This window comes from Diceros bicornis (genome assembly GCF_020826845.1).
Source record: "Diceros bicornis minor isolate mBicDic1 chromosome 30 unlocalized genomic scaffold, mDicBic1.mat.cur SUPER_30_unloc_5, whole genome shotgun sequence".
Taxonomy (NCBI): domain Eukaryota; kingdom Metazoa; phylum Chordata; class Mammalia; order Perissodactyla; family Rhinocerotidae; genus Diceros; species Diceros bicornis.
In genome coordinates this window covers 384,236-403,652 of record NW_026690903.1, presented here as the reverse complement: position 1 = coordinate 403,652, position 19,417 = coordinate 384,236, and the positions used below count along the sequence as shown (strand labels likewise).

The 19,417-nt window shown below is 38.1% G+C and overlaps 1 protein-coding gene across 1 annotated transcript; it reads left to right on the top strand.

Moving 5' to 3' along the window:
• The first annotated feature begins 2,275 nt into the window (after positions 1-2,275).
• On the top strand, positions 2,276-18,246 carry LOC131402183 (centromere-associated protein E-like). Its single transcript, XM_058537065.1, has 9 exons — positions 2,276-2,414; positions 3,048-3,167; positions 3,606-3,687; positions 3,848-3,915; positions 3,993-4,058; positions 14,736-14,787; positions 16,302-16,389; positions 16,742-16,871; positions 18,208-18,246. Exons 1-9 carry the CDS (start codon positions 2,343-2,345, stop codon positions 18,244-18,246), a joined length of 717 nt encoding a protein of 238 aa, XP_058393048.1. The 5' UTR covers positions 2,276-2,342.
• Positions 18,247-19,417: the final 1,171 nt, after the last annotated feature.

Below are 19,417 nucleotides of genomic sequence, written 5' to 3'. Positions count from 1 at the left end.
TACTATTTATCAAGTTGATGGAAGTATATCCTTCAATTTTGGTAAGCTTATAATAGCATCAAACGGTAACGTATTATTCTTTTCTATTGAGTACAAAAGGCTTTTCAATAATACTGCATTTGTCATTAAAGATCAGACTAAGCCTTCCGTAAACTCCTTCAGTGGAAATTTTAAAAAATTGTTTATCACATATGATAAGTAAGGTAATAAATTGATATTTAAAACACGATTATAGTCATAGTGCCTTATGACTGAAACTAACACTGTTCCTCTTATTTGTTAGTGTATTTGTGGCCTAAGACTCTGTAAGCCCAAAATTTGTTGCTTAATGTCGAGTCATCTTTAAGATGTTTCAGTTTAGTATATTCTTTCCACAATTATTTTCAGGAAAACTCTTGACAGAATAAATAGTGAAGATATTCCTTCTTTGCTAGAATACAGCAGGGACCTACCACCACTTTTGTGGAGCTTATCATATGGTGGGAAGAAAGGCTTTCAACAACTAATTACACTCGTGATGACATAGCTTTGTGGGAGTTTGTAGCAGGGGGTCTAACTAGTCTAGGTGTCTGAAATGGTACCACTTACCCTGGAGCCTGCAGGATGAGTGAGAACCAGCTGGGAGAAAGGGACTTGGAGGCCCTCAACATTGGCTAGGCTGATTTGTGTATTGATTTCCCACACATATATGTGCTGACAATGTGCCAGACACCATTCTAAGCACTTCATGTATATTAACTCATTTATTTCTCCTAACCAGCCTGTGCAGTATGTACCTTCCCATTTTAATGAGGAACTGATACGCAAGTCACACAGCCAGCAGATGGGGGAGTCAGATCTATGTTCCAGCCACACTACCATGTTTCCACTTAGGCACCGTAGAGGACAGTGAGGTCCTCTCAACAACCTTAGGAGTACGAGTGCTTAGGTTGTCGAGTTAGTGTTACACTAGAAACCCAGCATATAAGGCTTTGGAGCAAAGATGTATAGGTTAAAAAATGATTCCTGCTAAAAGACTATTTGATAGTATCAACATAATTTTTAAAAAGGTAAAACAGTGTGTGCTAGAGATTAGAAAAACAAGAACAAGGGATACACAGGCATTCAGACTCAAGTACTATAGGTTGTCAGTGGCCGTGCATGCTCACAAAGGATTTGGACTCACCCACCTGTCTGAAGCTGTTGGCGTTGAGATCTGAATAATCCTGCCATCTGTCCTTGCTCTGAAATCAGGACCCCAACAGCTTTCCAATGGCACTTTGGCTCTCCATATGGTTCCACCTACAAGGGCAGATATGTGGTCATGGTGCGAGCAGTGTCATCACTGAGTTTCTCAAGATGGTCTGTACATTTCCCTCCTGATTTACAAATCCATTCTTGTAAGCTTTCTAATGTGAGGCCACCACTGAAAGAGTGGTCCATTCCTGATGCACTTACAAAAACAGAAACTGCATCCTGGACTAGTGGATTCATCAGTGCAAATGCTGCCCTAAACCCAGCCTTCAGCAGCCAGCCAACCGGCCATTCTCTGTAACCCCTCAGCTTCGTTCAGTACTTTTCTTCCAAATGTCTGCATTTCCTGGTTTAGTTTGAGCCAGGCCTTCTTGCTAGACATGGTATAAACACTAAAATTTCTCAAAGACTAGTAATAGTTCACATTTCCCGAGTATTAACCATAGGCTCACAGTAATTCTATAAGGAAGATAATATGTATTCATTTTACAGGTTAGGGAATTTAGGCACTGAGACATCAACCACCTTGCCCAAAGTCACACAGCTTGTACTTATTTGCAGAAACAAGATTCGCAGACAGTCAGATTCCAGACCCCCACATTCAGCCACTGTGCCTTACTCCCTCTTGAAAGCACATAGTATAACTGACTTGTGTTTTTTTGTGTGTGAGAACCAACACATTTTACCTTATAGAGAAGTGTATTTTCAGAGGACTACTAAGTTGAAGAAAATATTGCGACAAATATTTTATCATACCATATTCTGACAATTTTATTTCTTTGGGCAACTACTAATTCAGAATGAATGCATAGTTGATTTGTTTGCTTTAACTTCTGTGTTTTTGTTTTTTTTAGATCGTGTCATTCTCAATAATGAATCGACTGAAAATGTGTATGAAGAAATAGCAGTACCAATCATAGACTCTGCCATGCAAAGCTACAATGGTTTGTATTCACTGCAGAAATGCTTTATTTAGTCTTGGGTTTCTGTTCAACAGTATTGATAGTTTTACACACTCTAGATTCATTTTTATTCTTGCGTGTGTCTGTTTTGTTTCTGCAGGTACTATATTTGCCTATGGGCAGACTGCTTCAGGCAAAACATATACCATGATCGGTTCCAAAGATGATTTAGTAATAATCCCCAGGGCAATTCATGACATTTTCAACAAAGTTAAGAAGGTAAGTAGCTAAATTTCTAGTACATACAGGTAAAAGTAGTAATGTCTTCTCATGGTGAAAGGAAGTATGCTTACAGTTCTCTCTTGGTTATCCACAGGGAAAGAAGAAAGGCAGAGCATAGATTCACTTTTCCCCACAAACTGACTTTATAGAGCTTAAACTTCTTTCATTCTTTCCCTTGCATCCTGAAGCAGTAATACGCCTGCTAAAAAGTGGGCATTGAGAAACAAGAAGTCTTATCACTGCCTTTGAATAGCTGCCAGTGATCATTAAGGAGCAGGAGAGGGTCGATATGGTTAGGAGACCAGGATAGGCAACCTGATGATTTTTAAGGTTCTTATTTGAACATCTATTGGTAGGGTTTTATTTTAAGCTTAAAGAGTTGGGCTAGGCACTCTCCTCTTCTAATGCTATAATACTATATTTTCATTATTTCCAAAACAATGCATTTATATTTGTGTTTATTTTTCTCGATGTAGAACCATAGGGGCTTTTTTTGTTTTGTTTTTTGTTTATTTTACAAAGATAACTTCTCAAAGAATATTTTAATGTTTAATAAGAGCACATAAGCATTCAGTAATAGGTTTTCGTAATTGGATGATCTCTGACGTTTTTACATATTTTTTATTCTAGTTTCCTGATAGGGAATTTCTCTTACGTGTGTCTTACATGGAGATATACAATGAAACCATTACAGACTTACTCTGTGACACTCAAAAAATGAAACCTTTAATAATTCGAGAAGACTTCAGTGTGAGTAACAGAGTTAAGAGAGTGGCTCAACAAATAGACTGACTTAATGAGATTATTGTTCATGAACGTTTACCTTTAATTTCCATATTTTTTAAAGTGTCTCCTGTTTCTGTGATTTGTTTTTTGTCTTCTTACTTGTGTTCATAGAGCTCATCTTTTAAGGGATATGTATCGTTTTTAAATATTGACAGCTGTAATACCTTTGTGTAAGTGTCTAAAAAGAATAAGATGAAGTTAGAATTTGGTGTGCTTTGGTATAGGAAATAAATTGTAAATATCATAGGCTTACTTGTTATTTTTTTTACAGAGTAATGGTCCCCATTGCCCACTTTTACCTTCCACAAATGAATGCTGTAATAGTTTGCACATTCTTTTTGAGATGCAAACTTTTAAGTGACTTCTATTTCTCTACTCTTCCAATCATTAACCTTGTTTCAGAGGAATCCGTATGTGGGTGATCTCACAGAGGAAGTTGTTTATACACCAGAAATGGCTTTGAAGTGGATCACAAAGGGAGAAAGTAAGACTTTATGCTGTGTTTCTTCAAAACATTTGTAAAAACTATTCAGTTGAATGTATTTAGGCTTCAAACCACACTTTTCTTTCTTAAGTTAAAATAAAAGTTAATGTTTTTCTTTGCATTTTAATGTATGCAGCTGAAATGTGACTCATTTTTACAGAGAACAGACATTATAGAGTTACGAAAACGAATCAGAGAAGCAGTCGTTCTCATGCTATTTTTAGGATGGTAGGTAATTTTCTCTCTACTTGGTCTTTCCAATTAAGAATACACTAATTTTTCTACAAGTTGCCATTTCTGTCTAGATTTTGGAAAGTAGAGAGAAAGATGAACCCTCTAATTGTGAAGGATCTGTCAAGGTGTCCCATTTGGTGAGTGTTGATGAACCATGATGATGTACTCTACAGACCAAAGCAAAGTTTAATTCAGCTGCTGGATCTTTGGTTTCATAAGAACTGTTAACTGAACTAAATAGGCAAAAACATCTATGAATTGGTAGTTTATTCTCATCTGTAGCACGAGATGACTAGTTAACATGTAGGAAGAATTCAAGAGATCTTTCTTCCTGTTCTTTTATGGCTGCCTTCTCCTACAATTTAGATGTAAGGACTGTAGGAGTTGAGGCCTTTCCTAACCAGTAAGCAAATGGGTTTGGGTTTTTTTTTTTTTATTCACATTTGAAAGTTAAAGTGGTGATGGAATATGGGGGTACTTTTGTTTATTTCAGTAACACTGGTTTATAACATTGTGTAAATTTCAGGTGTACATCATTATACTTCTATTTCTGCATAGATTACATCACATTCACCACCCAAATACTAATTACAACCCATCACCTCGCACATGTGCCTAATTATCCCTTTTGCCCTCCTCCCTCCCCCCTTCCCCTAGGGTAACCACCAATCCAATCTCTGTCTCTGTGTGTTTGTTTGTCGTCGTTATTATCTACTACATAATGAGTGAGATCATATGCTATTTGACCTTCTGCCTCTGACTTATTTCACTTTGCATAGTACCCTCCATGCCAATCCATGTTGTCACACATGGCTGGATTTCATCGTTTCTTATGGCTGAGTAGTATTCCATTGTGTATTTATACCACATCTTCCTATCCATTCGTCCCTTGATGGGCACTTAGGTTGCTTCCAGGTCTTTCCTATTGTGAATAACGTTGCAATGAACACAGGGGTGCATGTATCTTTATGCATTGGAGTTTCCAAGTCCTTTGGATAAATACCCAGCAGTGGAATAGCTGGATCGTATGGTAGTTCTAGCCTTAATTTTTTGAGGACTCTCCATACTGTTTTCCATAGTGGCTGCACCAGTTTTCACTCCCACCAGCAGTGTATGAGAGTTCCCTTCTCTCCACATCCTCTCCAACACTTGTTGTTTCCTGTCTTGTTAATTATAGCCATTCTGACGGGCATGAGGTGAAATCTCATTGTTGTTTTGATTTGCATTTCCCTGATAGTTAATGATGGTGAACATCTTTTCATGTGCCTGTTGGCCATCTGTATATCTTCTTTGGAGAGATGTCTGTTCAGGTCTTTTGCCCATTTTTTTAAATTTATTTTTATGTTTTTAAATTTTTTGTTTATTGCAGTTACATGGGTTTATAACATTGTATAAATTTGAGGTGTACATCATTCTACTTTTATTTCTGCATAGATTACATCATGTTCACCACCCAAATACCAACTGCCACCCATCACCACACACTTGTGCCGAATTATCCATTTCACCCTCTTCCCTCCCCCCTTCCCCTCTGGTAACCACCAATCCAAACTCTGTTTCTATGTGTTTGTTTGTTGTTGTTATTATCTACTACTTAATGAGGGAAATCATACGGTATTTGACCTTCTCCCTCTGACTTATTTCACTTTCCATAATACCCGCAATGTCCAATAAGTCAGAGGGAGAAGGTCAAATATCATATGAGTGCCCATTTTTTAAATAGGTTGTTCATTTTTTTTTGTTGTTGAGATGCATGAGTTCTTTATATATTTTGGAGATTAACCCCTTATCAGATGTATAGTTTGCAAATATTTTCTCCCAATTTTTAGGGTGTCTTTTCGTTTTGCTGATGGTTTCCTTTGCTGTGCAGAAGCTTTTTAGTCTGATGTAGTCCCATTTGTTTATTTTTTCTATTTATTCTCTTGCCCGGTTAGACATGGTGCTTGACAATATGTTGCAAAGACTGATATTGAAGAGCGTACTGCCTATGTTTTCTTCTAGAAGTTTCACAGTTTCAGGTCTTACATTCAAGTCTTTAATCCATTTTGAGTTAATTTTTGTGTATGGTGTAGGGTAAGGGTCTACTTTCATTTTGTTGCATGTGGCTGTCCAGTTTTCTCAACACCATTTGTTGAAGAAGCTTTCTTTTCTCCATTGTATGTTCTTGGCTCCTTTGTTGAAGTTTAGCTATCCATAGATGTGTGGTTTTATTTCTGGGCTTTTGAGTCTATTCTGTTTATCTGTGTGTCTGTTTTTGTGCCAGTACCATGCTCTTTTGGTTACTATAGCTTTGTAGTATATTTTGAAATCAGGGAGTGTGATACCTCCAGCTTTGTTCTTTTCTTTCAGGATTCCTTTGGCTATTCAGGGTCTCTTGTCGTTCCGTATAAATTTTAGGATTCTTTGTTCTATTTCTGTGAAAAATGTTGTCCCTGTCTTTGACAGGGATTGCATTGAATCTATAGATTGCTTTAGGAAGTATGGACATCTTAACTATGTTAATTCTTCCAATCCAAGAGCAGGGAATATCTTTCCCTTTTTTTGTGTCTTCTTCAACTTCTTTCAGCAATGTTTTATAGTTTTCGGTGTACTAGATCTTTCACCTCTTTGATTAAGTTTATTCCTAGGTATTTTATTCTTTTTGCTGCAAATGGGATTGACTTCTTCATTTCTCTTTCTGCTACTTTGTTGTCGGTGTATAGAAATGCAACTGATTTTTTATGATGATTTTGTATCTTGCAAGTTTACCATATTCGTTTATTACTTCTAAAAGTTTTTTGGTGGATTATTTAGTGTTTTCTATATATAAAATCATGTCATCTGCAAATAGTGAGAGTGTCACTTCTTCCTTTCAGTTTGGATCCCTGTTATTTCTTTATATTGCCTGATTGCTCTGGCTAGGACTTCCAGTACTATGTTAAATTGGAGTGGTGAGAGTGGGCATCCTTGTCTGGTTCCTGTTCTTAGAGGGATAGCTTTCAGTTTTTCACCATTCAGGATGATATTAGCTATGGGTTTGTCGTGTATGGCCTTTATTATGTTGAGGTACTTTCCTTCTGTACCCATGTTATTCAGAGATTTTATCATATGTGGGTGCTGTATCTTGTCAAATGCTTTCTCCGCATCTATTGAGATGATCATGTGATTTTTATTCTTCATTTTATTAATGTGGTATATTACATAGATTGATTTGGAAATGTTGAACCATCCCTGCATCCCTGGAATATATCCAACTTGATCATGGTGTATAATCTTTTTAAAGTATTGTTGTATGCGATTTGCTCCTTTGTTGAGGATTTTTGTGTCGATGTTCCTCACTGATATTGGCCTGTAATTTTCATTTTTTGTGTTTTCCTTGTCTCGTTTTGGTATCAGGGTAATGTCAGCTTCGTAGAAGGAGTTAGGGAGCTTCCCCCTCTCCTCAAATTTTTGGAAGAGTTTGAGAAGGATAGGTATTAAGTCTTCTTTGAATGTTTGGTAGAATTCACCACGGAAGCCGTCTGGTCCTGGACTTTTATTTTGGGGGAGATTTTTTGATTACTGTTTCGATCTCTTTACTGGTGATTGATCTATTCAAATTCTCTATTTCTTCTTGATCCAGTTTTGGAAGGTTGTATGATTGTAAGAATTTATCCATTTCTTCCAGATTGTTGAATCTGTTGGCATATAGCTTTGCATATTGTCCTCTTATTCTTTTGTATTTCTGAGGTGTCTGTTGTAATTTCTCCTCTTTCATTTCTGATTTTACTTATTTGAACCTTCTCTCTTTTTTCTTGGTGAGTCTAGCTAAAGTTTTGTCAATTTTGTTTATCTTTTCAAAGAACCAGCTCTCGGTTTTATTATTTTTTTCTACTGTTTTAGTAGTTACTATTTCATTTATTTCTGCAATGATTATTATTTTTTCCCTTCTTCTACTGATTTGGGGCTTTGTTTGTTCTTCTTTTTCCAGTTCCTTTAGGTGCATTTTTAGATTGTTTATTTGAGATTTTCCTTGCTTGTTGAGCTAGGCCTGTATTGCTATAAACTTCCCTCTTAGTACTGCTTTTGCTGTATCCCATAAATTCTGGCATGTCTTATTTTCATTTTCATTCGTCCCCAGGTATTTTTTGATTTCTTCTTTGATTTCTTCGTTGACCCAATCGTTGTTCAGTAGCATTTTGTTTCATCTTCACCTATTTGTGGCTTTTCTGATTTTCTTCCTATAGTTGATTTCTAGTTTCATACCATTGTGGTCGGAAAAGATGCTTGGTATTATTTCAATCTTCTTAAATTTATGTAGACTTGTATTGTGACATAATATGTGATCAACCCTGGAGGATGTTCCATGTGCATTTCAAAAGAACGTGTATTCTTAGGTTTTTGGATGGAATGCTCTGTGTATATCTACTAGGTCCATCTGTTCTAGTGTGTCATTAAAGGCCAGTGTGTCCTTATTGGTCTTCTGTTTGGATGATCTATCCGTTTGTGTAAGTGGAGTGGTAAAGTCCCCTACTATTATTGTGTTACTGTCTATTTTTCCTCTTATGTCTGTTAATAATTGCTTTATATATTTAGCTTTTCCTATGTTGTGTGCGTCAATATTTACAAGTGTTATATCCTCTTGTTGGATCATTCCCTTGATCATTATGTATTGACCGTCTTTGTCTCTTTTTACAGTTTTTGTTTTCAAGTCTATTTTGTCTGATATGAGTATTGCAACCCCAGCGCTCTTTTCATTGCCATTTGCGTGGAGTAACATTTTCCATCCTTTCACTTTCAGTTTGTGAGTGTCTTTAAGTCTGAAGTGTGTCTCTTGTATGCAGCATGTATATGGGTCTTGTTTTATTATCCAAACAGCCACCCTACGCCTTTTAATTGGAGTATTTAGTCCATTGACGTTTAAAGTAGCTATTGATAAGTATGTACTTACTGCCATTTTTTAACTTTTTTTCTCAGTGTTTTAGTAGACCTCTATACAGAATTGATGGTCTCTTTAGTTTGACCTCTGTCTGAAAGCTCTACTCTTTAACTCCGTTCCTCCCTCATTTTATGTTTTTGGTATCATATCTAACCTCTTTTTTGTGCATTTGTATCCATTACTCTCTTATCATGGAAATAGATAATTTTTCCTATTTGTGGTCTTCTCTTTTCCCCTCAAATCAGCCCCTTTAACATTTCTTCTAGCACTGGCTTTTAGGTGACAAACTCCTTTAATTTTTTTGTCTGGAAACTTTTTATCTCTCCTTCCATTTTGAATGATAACCTTGCTGGCTAGAGTATTCTTGGCTGTAAGTTTTTCCCTTTTAGCACTTTAAATATGTGGTGCCACTCTCTTCTAGCCTGTAAGGTTTCTGCTGAGAAGTCAGCTGATAGACTTATGGGGTTGCCTTTGTACGTAACTTGTCTTTCTCTTGGGGCTTTTAGGATTCTCTCTCTATCTTTAATTCTGGACATTTTAATTATGACGTGTCTTTGTGTGGACCTCTTTGGATTTATTTTCTTTGGTGCTCTCTGTGCTTCCTGTACCTGGATGTCTGTTTCCTTCCTTAGGTTAGGGAAGTTTTCATCTATTATTTCATCAAATAGATCCTCTGCCACTTTGTCTCGCTCTTCTCCTTCTGGGACACCTATAACTCGGATGCTAGTGCACTTGACGTTGTCCTAGATGTCCCTTAGACTGTCCTCACTCTTGTTAATTCTGTTTTTTGTTTTTTAACTGTTCAGCTTGGGTAATTTCTTCTAGTCTTTCGTCCAGCTCGCAGATCCGTTCATCTGTTTCCTCAACTCTGCTTTTGAGTCCCTCTAGTGAATTTTTCATTTCTAGTATTGTATTTTTCATTTCTGATTGGTTCATTTTTATATCTTCCATTTCTTTCTTGACATTCTCACTGAGTTCATCCATTCTTCTCCCCAGATCAGTGAGCATCCTTAACACTCTTTGTTTGAACTCTCTGTCGTGTAGCTTGCTCATTTCTGTTTCACTTAGTTCCTTTTCTGCGGTTTTGTCCTGTTCCCTTACTTGGAAGGTATTCCTTTGCCTTCTCATTTTTCCACTTTTCCTGTGCTCGTGTCTGTGTATTAGCTAGGTCAGCTACATGCCCTGCACTTGGATAGGTGACCTTATATAAGTGATGCCTTAGCAGGCCTGCAGTGTGCTTCCCTCAGTTCTCAATGTTCCAGGAGTGACCGCTATGTGGGCTACGTGTGTCCTTCTGTTGTGGTATGTTTGTTCTCCCTGTAGGCGCCCAGAGAGGCTGAGTTATGTAGTTGTTGTGGGCACTTCAGTCTCTTTATCAGGTGTGGGAAGCCCCAGCACAGTTGGCTGCAAGTTCTAACACCACATTTAGTTTGCAGTATTTCTTTTAAGTGAGTAGGCCCCCAGCATGGCAGTTTGTTAGGCTCAGGGGTTCACAATTGCTACAAGCCTCCAGCTTTTAAGTCTCTTGTCAGCTCTCTGAGGATTGCAGCTGGGTGGGGTTGGCCTCAGGCATGGGAGCACCCAATTGTTTCAGGCTTCGGAAAGTGGGGCAAAACCCCTATATGGGTCTTTGGGAAGCACAAGTCTTCTGCAGCTGACAAGCCCCACCGCCCACAGGTCCACACACACAGTCAACACAGTCCTGGCCCATGTGCGCAACCTCCTGAAGTGGACCCAGTCTCTCCATGGTGGGCGCACCACACACTCCACCACTGCCCCACACTCTCCACCTACTCCTTGTGAACGCCCTGCCCCATAGAAGTGGGCTCGGTCACCAGGCTGCAGAGAATCCAGTCACCAATGTATGCAGGCCCACAAGTTGCCTGAGGGCTTGTTGCTGGGTGGGGCCAACAACAGGGTGGGCTGCCTGCCCTGGCTGAGCTGGATTAAACTGGTGCTCTAGTAGGGGGACAGACCCTGGGCTAGCAGGCCCCAGGGAGAACTCCAATGGTGTCTGTGTCAGCACGCCCACACCAGGCCACAACAATGGCCGCCGGCAATGTCCCAGTTCCTGGAGAGGTCTCACCTCTCACTAAGATGCACTCAGAGCCTATCAGGTGAGTCTGTTTTCACCAAAGCACTGTGCACCTTTCTTTCTGGTGATTTTATGTTGATTTCTGAAACGGGTGTGTTTGCGCGTGGGCCCTCTAAACGTCGGTTTTAATTTCTTCGTGAACCAGCTTTTATGGGGGTACTCCCCAATGTTTTAGTAGGAGGCAAAGTCAGATATTATGCCACTCACCTCGATTGTGCTGGGTCCACGAAGTGCCTAGAGCAGGGGCGCTCCCCGGCTCAGGGCCCCGCTCCTCCAGGGAGAGCTGTGTACCTTTGGGCTGCTCCCGGGTGGCTGTGAAGCATTGCAGCTCGTGAAGGTGGCATTTTTTTCTCTCCAGAAGGGAGTTTCTGCCTCTTCCACCTCAATTACGATTGTCCTCTGTTGCAGGAGTTCCTCTTATCTAGTTTTCAGTTCTCTCTCAGGGGTAATTTTTCCATGAGTAGTTGTAAATTGTCTGTGTCCCCAGGAGGAGTTGAGTTCAGAGTCTGCTTATGCCACCATCTTGACTTCTCTCCGGATATTTTTTATTATTTATTTAGTTTCAGCCAATAGAATTGAGACTTGGGAAATCAACAAATACCTACGTGGATGGTTATAAATAAATCACATGTTCAAGTTCATTTTTAGGTACAATAAGAAAATAAATTTTAGATTATAAACACAATGTTTATGCTGTAAATCCGTCAGAGAAGGGTGATATCTCATTCATCTTTGTAGCCTCAGCACATTGTACCTAGTTTATCTTCAATACTTGTTTGTTGAATAAGTGAATATAAGCATTATACAAATATTCCTTCTTTCCATATAAGTAAACCCCCATTTCCTTTTTGCTGCACTGTATCAATTATCTCTCATTTTTGTGTTTCCTTCCTATTCCTTACCATTATTGCTTTATTCTCTGTCTTCAGGGACTAAATTCTTTAGCTTGATGTGGGATATGATTTAAGATTATTCTGTTTGATTTGAAAACTTCAGGGAAAAAAGTAATAAATCTATAATATGTTTATTCACTTTTAGATTTTGAAAAGTCAGAGTCTTAATTAAATATCTAATTCTAGTTCACCTCAGTTATTTTATTACGCAGTATAATATTTATTTCAATAGTCTAGTCCTGCTTTAATTTAACAACAAAAAATGCTACAAAACCTAACTTCTGTTTTGTTTCCCAAACCTGGCCTGTGATATTTCAGTGAAATTTTAACTTTTAATAATTTAGCTTTAATACTCTTGACCTATTCAGTGATCCATTTTTGGACTTTTCTCATGTTCTTTGATGCTCTATTATCTAGGGACTTTAGATACCATCAAGTCCAACCCTCCAGACTCCCATTCACTCTAGGTATCTTCTTGGAATGCAGTCTTCCCAGAGAGTCGTTTTCTGGCTCTTTGGAGGGGGCCTTGGTTTGAATGTCTCCTGGCCTTTCTGGGAGAATAATATCCAGGTTCTCTTAGCTCTGATCCTTCCCTGTTCGCTTCTGTGGCTTCTTTTTCCTACCCTCCTAACAACAACACAGGAGTGTTCTGTGGCCTTTCTTACTTCCCATGCTTGCCCTCTGACTTTATGTTAGCATTTCTCTTTTGATGACAGCCGAGTTTTTATTGTATCTAGATCTCTGAGTTCTCATTCACATCTTCCTAAAGATTATAACTGTGTCCCACTGTTAGCTCAAACTTTAGTGTTACTAAAACCAAGTTATTTTTTGTTACCATGGTGAATATTCCTTTTTTCCAGTAGTTTCAGCATTATCCTGGTCATCTAGGCTGGAAACCCAAGTCAGCTTTGCCTCATCTTTTTCTGCCTTCCCTTTTTTCCCATCATCGCCATTTCTTATTGATTCCACCCTTTAGCTTTCCATGGGTGTCATACCCAAGTCCTCATCTCACTTGAATTACTGTATCATTCCACTGGACCTGGCCTCCACGACCTGGTTTTCCTTTTTCAGTCCAATATACAGAATTCTAATGTGGCTAAACTTCTGTTGCATCACTTCCTTAACAAGATCTGTCCAGTCTTAACCAGTCTAAGTTGACATCCTTCTGCTCCACCTGAGCTCCTCCCTTAAAGGTAGATTGGACCTCTTGGTATCTTTGAACACTAATGATTGTTCCCATCTTTATACCTTAGTTCATGCTGCCTTCACCACCACTTCACCCCTTTATTATGTATCTAGGTCATCTGTGGTAGATACTGTACAAGAAACATCAAATTTCTTTGAATATTTTGAGGAAAGAAGTATCTGAGATAGGACTAGAAAGCAGAAGTGTATAATGACCTGCTTATCCCTGGAAGTCTCCACAGAGAGAAGTAATTTAAATCTCTGACTTCCTTTTAATGCAGTAAGAATATTTACTGAGCCTTTGCCCTGTTCTGAGCACAGTGCTGAGCTCTGAGATGAAAAGAATAGAGAAGATATCCCTCCATACTTACCGTCTCCACTGCACACTCCCCAGCACAAGCCACGGTCATCTCCACTCAGATTTCTGCACAAGCCGCCTGACTGGGCTCCTGCTGCCACTCTTGCCCCTCTGCAATCTGTTCTCCACCCAGGGCCCACAGGTGACCCTTCAGAAAGTTAAATCAAGATATGTCACTCTCTTGTTCAATCCCTCTAATGGCTTCCCATTGCATTTAGAAAATCCAATTCTTACTCTTGCCTACAAAGCCCTACATAATCTGAGCCCTTCCTACTTCTCTTACCCTGTCTTGTCCCATCTCTGCTTCACCAACGCTGCCATGCTGCCCTTTCTTTTTCTTGAACACACAAAGCTCATTTCTGCTTTGTGACTGGGTGTGCTGGCTCTTCTTTATTTGGGAGTCTGGGTCCCTTGGTCTTTGCTTGGCTGGCTTCCTCTTCTCTGTCACTGCAGATTTTAGCTAAATAGGAAGCCTTCTCCTGCCACTCAATCCTAAGAACATACTCTGACCTCTCCTCTTCCCTCCTCTGGCACTCTGTTTAAATTGTCTGTATTACCCTCATGGTGATATGTTGCTTATTTGTCTTTTTCTCTCCTCTCACTGACTTTCTCCCCCATCCCACCCCATGCAGAATGTGAGCTCTCTGAGCGCAGGGTCCTTCTTTGTCTGGCTCACTGCCATGTCCCAGCACCTGACATGCTGCCTGGAACAGGACAGGAGGTCACTTGTTTCGGCAAAATTTGTGAAATTAAAGAGAGGCCCATGCTTTTAAAGATGCTACAGTGTAGTCAGAGACATAAATGACTAGCACAACACAGTAAGGGCTATAATAATAAGTCATATCTGTAAAGATCTCTGGGTACACAGTTGAAAGAGCAGTTCATTCAAGGTGTGGGGGAAAAAAGATAAAGTTGGCAAAGCTACACTGAGAAGGTAACATGTGCCTTTGGTGCTGAATAGAGAGTAGGGGTGGACTAGAAGGTCAGAACTAGCTAAACAAAGGGAATGGCAAAGTGTAACAGTACATGAGTTGTGGAGCGCATAGTCAGGAGCTCATCCAGAGTTAAGAGTAAGAGATGGCCAGGAATAAGGCTAGAGCAACACAAGTACCAGATTGTGGAGAACTGTGTTCACCATGGTAAGATTTTGAACTTGGTGCAAGAAAGTGAAACTATTCTGGCAACATTATAGAGGATGCGTTATAAAGAAGGAACAAGGTGTAGAGGTCAGTTAGACTCAGACAAGGGAAGGCCTAAAGAGTGGGGTGAGAGACTAGGAAACACGGGGTATTCAGATAAGCCATGGATTAAAAACATTCTTTCGGTAGTTTGGATTTTATTATTTTCAAGTTACCCTTCCTAATGTTTTATTTTCCTCTCTTACAGAATTTGGTTGATCTTGCAGGCTGGGAAAGAGCTGAAAAAACAGGTGCTGAAGGTAATGAAAACTCATGAAATATGTTGGTCTGAATGTCCTGCTGTTCTTTTACAGAATACAAATGGCAGCAGGCATTTTAGAAACTAATAAGGTAATGGTGATAATTTTGTGATAAAAAGTCTTTAACATAAAGAGCAGCTTCCTTATCTGGTTAATTATATTCTTTGGGCTGCTATAGCATCAGTTAAAATGCTAAAACTCTGTATGAGATTTATAGCTGGAAAGCTCCTGAGAGTACCATGGACACCATTATCAGTAAGGAAATTCAGAAAGGTGACAGGGTACAAAATTAATGTACAGACATGAATAACTCATAATAGAACAACCTGTTGGAATATTTAATGTACAAAAAGATCCCATTTACAATAATGACTTAGAAGATGTAATACCTGAGAAGAAACTCAGCAAAAATTGCACAAGATCAAAATAAAGAAAACTTTAAACAGACCTGAAGGACATAACCGAACACTTAAACAAATGGAAAAGCATACTTGGATAGGAAGCTTCAGAACCGTAAAGGTGTCAAGCCTCTCTCTGTGTTAATTTTCTGCAGCCTGACATAGAGACACTCAGCTGAGCATGGCCTGTACTCACCAAAGCAGTGGCTCCTCAGACCTGTGAATGGGAAATGAATGCCTGTTGTTTTAAGCTGGCTTGGTAACAGCAATATTACAGCAATAGCTGACTAAGGCACCTGTGAGATAATCGCTATTCGGAATGATTCTTGCAGTATTTTTTGTGTACAGGGTAGACTGAACACCTGCGTGTCCCTCAGCAGGCTGCTGGGTGAATACATTCTGGTAGACCCATACAATGATATTCCATTCTATAAAAAAGAATGAGAAAGACCAGTGTTTACCAATAAGATATATGGTATGTTGCCAAGTGAAAAAAGCAAAGTGCAAAATAGTGTGTATGGTATGCTACTATTTGTTTAAAAAAGAAAGGGAAAAACTTAATATATATGAACTTGTATTTCTAAAAATCTCCAGAAGAATAAGCTAATAACAGTGGTTTCCCGGTAGAGGGACAGGAACTGAATGAAAGGAGCATAAAAGTGAGAGAGGGCTTTTTCCATGTGCTTTTGTTTGAGCCATGTGGGCATATTAATAGTTTAAAAATAAGAATGTGTTTGGTTGTGAGCTGCTATGAACTAATTTGGTTGTAAGTCATTAGTTGCGTATATTTGGGGGTTTGGAAAAATAGATTTGAATTGAGGAGTTAGCAGGCCTCTTTTAGGACATGGCTTTCTCTCCTTAATCTTTTCTTAGTCATCTTTTTCTTCTTGCTGTTTCTCTGGTGAGAGCCTTTCTGATTCACGTAACAGGTGGGAGAGAGAGAGAGAGAGCGCCTGCTACCTGTGGTAATAAAGGTGGGCGCAGATCTAATCTGAAGCCCAGACTGTAGCATCTGACCCTGCAGTTTCTAATTTCTCTCATAACCTACTGATAAGTAAGTTCATAATCTAGTACAGGGGAAAATTTTAGTTTCATTTATTTATTTAATAAATGCAGGTGTGAAACTCAAGGAAGGCTGTAATATAAATCGTAGCTTATTTGTTTTGCGACAAGTGATCAAGAAACTTAGTGATGGACAAGATGGGTAAGTTTATCCCATTGTACATTTACCTATTAATATTAACGTTTTTCATTAGGTGGAAAATTATGATATTTCAGTGACACTCAAACAAATGTACTGATTTCTCCCATATATTCAAAAGCTGCTGTGATTCCATGAGCATGAATTGCTTCTTGTATGTATGACTGTGACCTACTAAGTTTACTTTCTAAATTAAATGGAATATTTTTAGTTAGTAGTTTTGCTTGGCCTCGTGTAACCTGTAAAGAATCAATTTTTTAACTGTAGTTAATTGAAGGTTCTGCATTAAAAACCAACCACGTTTGTTATATAAAAGTTTTACTCTTTTTTCTTCCCAAACTCGTTCCTCACTCAGTGCTTTCATAAATTATCGAGACAGCAAATTAACACGAATTCTCCAGAATTCCTTGGGAGGAAATGCAAAAACGTGTATTATCTGCACAATTATTCCAGTGTCTTTGAATGAAACCCTGACTACTCTTCAAGTGAGTTTGATTTTTATCTCAACTTACTATGGGGGGAAATTATCTTTCAGAAGAAAAAATTACCTACTAAAATTAGGTACAGTTTTTTTAATTGATATAATATACCTGTTAAAATAAAGTTGATGTGTTGTCTACTAAAGAACATTCCTTAATTTTCCCAAACTTCAGTCATTCATATGCCACCTACACAATTTTGTTCTTCAGTATTTTACTGAAATTGACTTGATTTTTTCTTTAAATAACTCACTTTTTAAATTTAACTTATTATAAAAGGAAACTATATATCAATCCCATAAATGAAAAACTGGTTATCACTTGCAACAAACAGAAGGTGACCCAAAAAACTGGTGGGTGTGTATTTATAACAAAATAATTCTTAAATTCCTGTTAGTGAATTATTGTCTGAAATTTCTCTGAGCCTAAGGCCTGCATTTTCTGTTTTTTTAAAACAGGAAAAGTGAGGAATGTCAGTAGACTATCTATCTCAATGAAGGATTCAGTGTCATTTAATGGTCCCCCACACATATCCTCTTAAAGTTACTTCTGGGGACCAGCCCGGTGGCATAGTGGTTAAGTTTGCGTGATCCACTTCAGTGGCCCGGGGTTCACAGGTTCTAATCCTGGGCACAGATTGACATACCGCTCATCAAGACATGCTGTGGTGGAATCCAACATACAAAATAATAGAGGAAGATGGACACAGGTGTTAGCCCAGGGCCAATCTTCTTCAGCAAAACAAGGGTAGGATCGGTAATAAATGTTAGCTCAGGGCCAAGCTTCCTAACCAAAATAAAAGTTCCTTCTGACACTCATATGTGAAGAAACATTGCTTGAAATAGCTATTGAGCACTGGATCAAAATCCTGCCAGAGAAGCAGATAGAAGATAGAGTCCCTGGCTTCATAGAATTTATAGTCTTATAGGGAAGAAAAGACCTGTCTTCCAACATGCTTGCCATGGATTAAGAGTAAAGTGGCTAATAAGTAGGACAGAGATCAAAGGAAGGAGAGAGTCTTTTGACTGGAGGCAAATCTTTAGAGTAGAAGGAACCTTTGCACAGGATTTTGAGGTGTAGATGGGATTCCAGTGAGCCAGTGTTTGTAGTTTCTTTGTCAGCACCTGTCATCAAGATATTTCTTTGACTCTCCTGAAGACTAGCAGCTAGGATAAATTACGAGCATTGTCACAGGGACATAGAATGCTCTGTGTTCACAAGCATTAAGCCACCTGGGAAGAGTATTGATTTTTCTTTACAAAACTTAGTTACGAGGAATCTAAATATTAAGTAAATTAACTTTTCAGTGTCAAACACTTAACTCTCTTGTATTTTTTCCCAGTTTGCCGGAACTGCTCAGTCTATGAAGAATATCCCTTAAGTTAATGAGGTATCAAGTGATGAAGCTCTCCTGGAAAGATATAGAAAAGAAATAATTGATCTTAAAAAACAGTTAGAGGAGGTATGTATGAGCCATGTATTTCAGTAAAGAATATAGAGAGATTTAGAATTGAGAACTGCCTAAATGCCCAGAGCCTCTTAAATCATCTATCTGAGTTCTACAACCTAAATTTAAAACAAATAGTTTTTAATAAGGAGAAATCAACTCATAAAAATTTTAGTTTACTATAAACTGAAAGGTATGGTCTCTTGAAATTATTTTAGATATTGTTTTTCATTTCCAAAGGGCAAAATTTGAGATTTTTCAAATGGGCCAAGTAGAGATGCTTTTTTTTTAGAGATAATTTTTAAAAATTGTCACAAATACATAGAGAGTTAGGTTAAAAAGAGTCTCTATCAATAGTTTTTAAAACTACTTTGTTTCATTTTAATTATCTTGAATTCCTCTTCTAGTCCTAAGATAGCAAGCTAATAAGATAGTGTAATTGCTTGTCATTGTTTGTTTTAACCGTCACGGTCCCCTATTCTGTAAAAATCTTACATTTTAGTCATCTTTTTAAAAATGAGCTAAAATATCAAATGGCGGTCTTATGATAGCACTTCTTTTGCTATAGTTATTCAAGTCTCTGCTTTAAGAATTCTCTGCCTATTATTTATATATTTTCAGTCAATTAATAAATTTGCTGTAACAGCATTGATATCTTATAGATGACATATAGAATAGTGATATGAGAAGAAATGTATATTTTACTTCAAGTTTGAGAAATTATTGATTATGGTAACTGCATGTAGGTGTTCTGTAGGTAGGGCATATTTTACCTCAATAAAATTAAACTTCTCATAGCTCACAAACAAATTTATATATATATATATATTTTTAATTTTTTGTTTATTGCAGTAACATTGGTTTATAACATTGTATAAATTTCAGGTGTACATCATTATACTTCTATTTCTGCATAGATTACATCATGTTCACCACCCAAATACTAATTACAACCCATCACCACACACATGTGCCGAATTATCCCTTTCGCCCTCCTCCCTCCCCCTTTCCCCTCTGGTAACCACCAATCCAGTCTCTGTCTCTATGTGTTTGTTTGTTGTTGTTATTATCTACTACTTAATGAAGGAAATCATATGGTATTTGA